The 7,029-nt window shown below is 43.0% G+C and overlaps 1 protein-coding gene across 1 annotated transcript in view; it reads left to right on the forward strand.

Annotated features, from left to right (window-relative positions):
* Window positions 1–3,265, forward strand: part of LOC118842696 (WAP four-disulfide core domain protein 8-like) — a 37,882-nt gene extending 34,617 nt beyond the window's left edge. The window contains exon 8 of the mRNA XM_036750085.1: window positions 3,135–3,265. Coding sequence (XP_036605980.1) covers window positions 3,135–3,265 — 131 coding nt within the window. The remainder of the gene's footprint in view (window positions 1–3,134) is intronic.
* Window positions 3,266–7,029: the final 3,764 nt, after the last annotated feature.

Below are 7,029 nucleotides of genomic sequence, written 5' to 3' on the forward strand. Positions count from 1 at the left end.
GAAAAAGAAACTGAGCATGCCATCAATGAACTCCCTAGGAAAAAATCTCCAGGGCCAGATGGTTTTACATGTGAATTCTATCAAACATTTAAAGAACAACTAATTCCAATACTTTGTAGACTATTTGGGAAAATAGGTGAAGAAGGAGTCCTACCAAATTCTTTTTATGACACAGATATGGTACCAATACCCAAACCAGGTAGAGTCAAAACAGAGAAAGAAAATTATAGACTAATTTCTCTAATGAATATTGATGCAAAAATTTTAAATAAAATATTAGCAGAAAGATTGCAGCAACTCATCACAAGAATAATACACTATGACCAGGTAGGTTTTATTCCAGGAATGCAAGGCTGGTTCAATATTAAGAAAACTATTAGCATAATTGACCATATCAACAACAAAACTAGCAGAAACCATATGATCATCTCAATAGATGCATAAAAAGCCTTTGACAAAACACAACACCCATTCCTATTAAAAACACTAGAAAGCATAGGAATAAATGGAACCTTTCTTAAAATTATAAATCGCATCTACCTAAAACCATCAACAAGCATTATTTGTAATGGGGATAAGCTAGATGCATTCCCAATAAGATCAGGGGTGAAACAAGGATGTCCATTATCACCCCTACTATTCAATTTGGTACTAGAAATGTTAGCTGTAGCAATAAGAGAAGAAAAAGAAATTGAAGGAATTAGAATAGGAAAAGAAGAAACTAAATTATCACTGTTTGCAGATGATATGATGATTTATCTAGAGAATCCTAGAGAATCAAGTAAAAAACTACTTGAAATAATAAACAACTTTAGCAAAGTTGCAGGATATAAAATAAACCCACATAAATCCTCAGCATTAATATACATTACTGACAAAGCCCAACAGCAAGAGATAGAAAGAGAAATTCCATTCAAAGTTACTGTAGACACTATAAAATATTTGGGAGTCTACTTGCCAAGACAAACCCAGGGCCCATAAGAACATAACTATGAAACACTTTTCACGCGAATAAAGTCAGATCTAAATAAATGGAAAAATATCAGTTGCTCATGGTTAGGCCGAGCTAATATAATAAAAATGACAATTTCACCTAAATTAATCTATCTATTCAGTGCCATACCAATCGAACTACCAAAAAATTATTTTACAGAGCTGGACAAAATAATAACAAAATTCATCTGGAAAAACAAGAGGTCTAGACTATCTAGGGTATTAATGAAAATAAATGCTAGAGAAGGTGGCCTAGCCATACCAGATATTAAACTGTACTACAGAGCAGCAGTCATCAAAACTGCCTGGTACTGGTTAAGAAACAGGGGTATGGATCAGTGGAATAGGATAGGTACACAAGAAGGAGAAATCAACAAGTTTAGCAATCTACTCTTTGATAAACCCAAAGAGGCCAGCTTCTGGGCTAATAATTCACTATTTCACAAAAATTTTTGGGAAAATTGGAAAATGGTAAGGCAGAAACTAGGCATAGACCAATAACTTACACCATATACCAAAATAAAGTCAAAATGGATTCATGATTTAGGAGTAAAGGCTGATACTATAAGTAATGTGGGAGAGCAAGGAATAGTTTACTTATCAGATTTATGGAAAAGAAAAGAATTCATGACCCAAAAAGAGATAGAGAGCATTACAAAATGCAAAATGGATAATTTTGATTATGTCAAATTGAAATGTTTTTGTACAAAAAAAGCCAATGCAACAAAAATTAGGAGGGAAGCAGAAAATTGGGAGAAAATCTTTACAACTAGTATCTCTGATAAAGGCCTCATTTCTAAAATATACAGGGAACTGAGCCAAATACATAGGAATACAAGCCATTCCCCAATTGAGAAATGGTCAAAGGATATGAACAGGCAGTTTTCAGAGGAAGAAATTAAAGCTATCTATAGGCATATAAAAAAATGCTCTGGATCACTACTGATTAGAGAAATGCAAATCAAAACAACTCTTAGACACCACATTTCTCCTGTCAGATTGGCTAAAATAACAAAACAGGAGGATGATAAATGCTGGAGAGGATGTGGGAAAATTGGAACACTGTTACATTGCTGGTGGAGTTGTGAGATGATCCAGCCATTTTGGAGAGTAATTTGGAACTATGCCCAAAGGGCCACAGGAATGTTCATACCCTTTGACCCAGCAATACCACTTCTAGGGTTGTATCCCAACGAAATCACACAAGAGGGAAAGGGATCCATATGTACAAAAATATTTATAGCTGCTCTTTTTGTGGTAGCCAAGAATTGGAAATCAAAGGGATGCCCATCAATTAGGGAATGGCTGAACAAGCTGTGGTATATGAAGGTAATGGAATACAACTGTGCCATAAGAAATGGGTATGATACGGACTTCATAACAACCTGGAAAAACCTACACGACATAATGCTGAGTGAGCGGAGCAGAGCCAGGAGAACACAACCACAGATATATGGATTCCGTGAGGACCAACCCTGACAGACTTCGCTCTTCTCAGCAACACAAGGTGCAATGACAACTCCAAAGGACTCACGATGGAGAATGCTATCTACATCCAGAGAAAGAACTATGAAGTATGAATGCAGATTGAGGCACACTTCATGCTCACCTTTTTTTTTCCTTCTCTTTTGTTTTTGTTTTTGTTGTTGGGGTTTTTTTTTTTTTGGTTCTGTTTCTTCTTTCTCAGGATTCACTCCATTGGTCATAATTCTTCTCCACAACTTGACTAGTGTATAAATTAATTTAATGTGAAGTTATACGTGGTAGTTATATGAGATTCCATGCCGTCTTGGGGAGGGAGCGGGGAGGGAGGGGAGAAAATCTGTAACTCAAAATTATGTAGAACCGTGTGTGGTAAACTAAAGATAAAAAAAAGAAAAAGAAAGAAAAAAGAAAAAAAACCTTTTGAGAACTGTATTTCACTATCACTGGTTTCCTTGGCAATCCTACGTAGTTTATTTGATGCATTAAAAAGAAAACCACACACGTTATTCTGAGGTTTTACCACACTTCCAGAGGATGACCACAGAAAAGTTTAAGAACATTCATTCTAAATCCTTTTAAAACCCAAGAGAGAGTTCAAATCCAGGGCAGCTCATGCCATCTCCACGTCCCTTCAACTGGCCCCATCCACTCACCAGGGGCTGTGGGCGAACTTGGCATCAAGCCTCCAGATCCACACCTGGGTGGGGGGACTTGGTGTCCTGAGGTGGGAAGCCAGAAAGAGCTGAACACGGTTCAGTCCCCACAGTCCCAGAGCCTGCCTGGATGAAGAAAGATTCAGGAACAAGAATAAGAGGGGAGGCAGTCAGGCTAGAGAGACCACTCCTGAGGAGAAACCTCAACTCCTACGTACCATGGGTGCCCTGAGCTTCTTCCTTTTTGCGTTTCTGTCCTCAATGTGTATGGAGACCCTGTGGACTCAGATCATTCTGACTGGCTTGAATAACAGTAGGTACCCCTGTGGGAGACCTTACCCTTACCCGAAGGCAGAGAGGTGGAGGGGGGAATCTTGAGGTGGCGGGAGAAGACAAGAGGGGCCCCTCGGGAAAGAGATTTTGGGTAGGGTAGTCTTGTCTTTGCTCACAAGGACAGACCTGCCAAAGGGGAGAGAAACTATGAGGACCGTTTAATGGGTCATAGGATTTAGAGTGAGAAGGAGCTTAGAAATGATCTAATCCAGGACTTCATGACCTTTTGTGTGTCATGGACCCCTCTGACAATCTGGTGAAACCTATGAAGCCTTTCTCAACAGATAAGGTTTTTAATTGCATAAAATAAATCATGTGCCAATAATATTGAAATAGTTATCAAAATACTAAACAAAAAAAAGTTTAGGGACCCCCAACTTAAGAACTCTGAATCCTAGTACAACTCCAAAGTCCATGTCCAAAGTTCCTCCCACCTCCCTGGGGCTGCATTCTCCCTCCCATCCCAGCCCCTCCTGGTGATGCCTATCTCTATTTCCCCTTTCACTTGTGCCCCATTTCCATCAGCTTCTCTTCTCCACTCTTCCCACTAACTGTTATGAATCCAGTGTTTTCATATGACTCTGCTCCTTTCCAGAATCCTTTTCTTTCTGAACCTTTCCTTTAAATGCATAGCTTTGATCATAGAAAGCATACAGCCCCATCTAGGCATGAGTCTCACTAATTATTCCAGAAGGCGGAGCATCAGAAGGATGAAATAACTTGTTGGATGGGGTGGGGGTGGGGTAGAGACCCCTAGGAAGGGGACCCTGAAGGCAATCTTCAGATCTGACTTCTGAAATCAGGTGGGGAATCAAAAGGATTGAGCTCGGAATCTACCTCTGACATGTCCTATCAGTGTTACCTTGGGTAAAACTCTTCCCACTTCTGGGCCCAGGTAATCCTCCACAAAATGAAGTCCTTGGACCAGATTTAATTCAGTTTGACAACTCAACAAATATTTATTAAGCCCCTACTATGTCTAAGGTGAGGGAAGGCATTGAGGGGAAAGACAAGCAGAGAAGCAAAGGGGAAGTGGTCATTGCCTTTCAAGGCACTGAAAATTGAGTTGTCCTCCAGGGAGCTGCCCCAAGATCAAGGTTCATTGTACCTACAAGGAGAAGGATCTTTGCGATGAGGACAGCAACTGCCCAGCTCCCCAGAAGTGCTGCTTGTTCAGCTGTGGAAGGAAATGCGTGAACTTCTCTGAAGGTGCCGACCGTAGCTTTAGAAACCCATGGGGGAACCCATCTCTGCCTCTGTCACCTCTTCAATCCACCAAAGGGTCACACACTGATCATCTTTTGGTCTAAGGACCTGATACAATAATTCCCACTGATGTAATTCAAAGCAATGGGTGTAACGTAAAGTAAAGGATGTATGGGTCCCATTCCCAGCTCTTTCCATAACTTACTGTGGGATATTACAGAAGGTGTTTCTTCTCTCTGAGCCTTAGTTTGGCATCAAAATCCTGTGATTCAGAAGGTGACCTTGTCCCTAACTACCCAGGCTGAATTTTCTTTCATCTATTCATCTTTACTTTGAGGTGTTAAGGAACTGATTGTCACAGATACTTAGCTAGATGGTGGGAGAGCGAAGCCCTAAATCCAGGTCCCAGGAGGCCTATTGACCATTGCTGGGCTCTTCCCTCAAGTAATACAGACAAGATCCATGCAGGGAAGGTGAGAAGGGAAGGGAGAGGCTAGTATTATTCTGGCCCCCTTAGCTAACTCCCCTGGTCGGGGACGGTCTCTCCTCAGCCATATGTAAGCTGCCGGCAGATCCTGGGCCTTGCCTGGCTTCTATGACACGCTGGGCGTATGACGATGACATCAGAGTCTGTGTCAGATTCTTCTATGGGGGCTGTGAGGGAAATAACAACAACTTTCAGACCCAGGGGATCTGTAGGAAGACGTGTAAGGCATTGGGCAAATACGGGAAACCCTGTTGTAACTAACCTGTCCCCACCAGAATTTTTGAGGGTGCTGGTGGGTATCTCTGGGAGAAGGGTCCCTCCCCACCCAGGGCCAGGCATCTCTCTGAATGAGCAAATAAATGAATAAAGCATTTACTAACCACTCGTGTGTGCAGAGCACTATGTTAATTGCTTGGGATTCAAGTAGAAAAGACAGACCCTTCTCTCAGGAAGACAGCACATATGGAAGATTTCAGCTACAAGTCAGTTGGAAAGGTCCCATTGTCCTTAGAGTGCAGCAGGAAAATAGTTGATCATCACTCTTCTTTAGTGTCATTCCCATTGGGAAAATGAGGTTACATTCTGATGCTGAACTATCTGACAATGCCAAGGACTTTGGTGACAAGAACATTCTTTTCTAGATCTAAAGGAGATGTGTCTCTAACACCTGCAGCCCCATCTCTACTACAGTTGCTTCTCAAGATGACGACTATGGACACCTTTCTTCCCTCCTTCCCTTCTTTCCTTCCATCCTCCCTTCCTTCCCTCATTCCTCCCTTCCCTCCCCCCTACTACCTCCCTCCCTCCCTCCTTCCTTCCTTCCTTCCCTCCTTCCCTCCCTCCCTCCCTCTCTCCTTCTTCTTTCCTTCCTTCCATCCTCCCTTCCTTCCTTCATTCCTTCCTTCCTTCTTTCCTTACTTCATTCTTTCCTTCCTTTTTTTCTTTCATTACTTTGCCTTCTTTGCTTCCTCTCTCTCTCTAAGACATCTGGCTGAAGAGATCAGGGTATGCTTTGGCTGTCCATCCTTCCCTTCCCTGACCCTCCTCCAAGGGACTTGGGAGAGTCTGGAAGCCTGGCCTGGCCCCACAGTTTGGCTGGTCTTCTCTGTGTTCCCTTGGCCAGACTCCTGGTCGCTGGGCACTGATAAGGCTCAGAAAGGGCAAGGGTCTTGTCTAACATTCTCCCAACAGGAAGGAAGGAGAAGGGAGGAGTGGGAAAGACCCTGAATCTGGAGTCAGAGAAAAAGGATGGGAATTCAGGTTCTGCTCCTAACTCACTGTGTAACCTTGGGTAAGTCCCTTAGTTTCTCTGGGCCTCAGTTTCCCCTCTGTAAAATGAGGATAGATTGAATTATTGTAAAGGTCTCTTGCAGGCTTAGGACCTATGACCCCGGTGGTTTGGGGGAGAAGGGAGCCCAGTTCTAGATGCCACGATAGAAAGTGACAGAACCCAAGTTAAGACCCAGATCTCTAGTGTGTCAGCTGTTTCCCCTTTCCATGTCACTGTTTCTTATTCCCTTGTTGGTCACAGTCCCAACCTTCTTGGAGTCAGGGCAGCCCCTCCCTTCTTTGTTCCTGCATCCAAACCAGGAACTGTTTTGGGTGGGCAGCAGCCTATAGGGTCCAGACTCAGGCCAAGCAGGGAGCGTGGAAGTGGGGGACCTCATGGTACTGAGTGTCAGGGGCTTGGCTTCTCTCCAGCCTCCTGGTTTTTCCCTGAACCAGCCTTGCTCAGCTGTGGGAGTTGGATATGATTTAGTCATGGCATTCATCTTTGTGCTGCAGAATCCATGGACCCCCCACAGAGTTCCAGCCACACCCCCCCCCACCACAGGGCAGGAGGTATGACGTAGTGATGTCTAAAGTTATTCT

Source organism: Trichosurus vulpecula, chromosome 3, assembly GCF_011100635.1.
Source record: "Trichosurus vulpecula isolate mTriVul1 chromosome 3, mTriVul1.pri, whole genome shotgun sequence".
NCBI lineage: Eukaryota > Metazoa > Chordata > Mammalia > Diprotodontia > Phalangeridae > Trichosurus > Trichosurus vulpecula.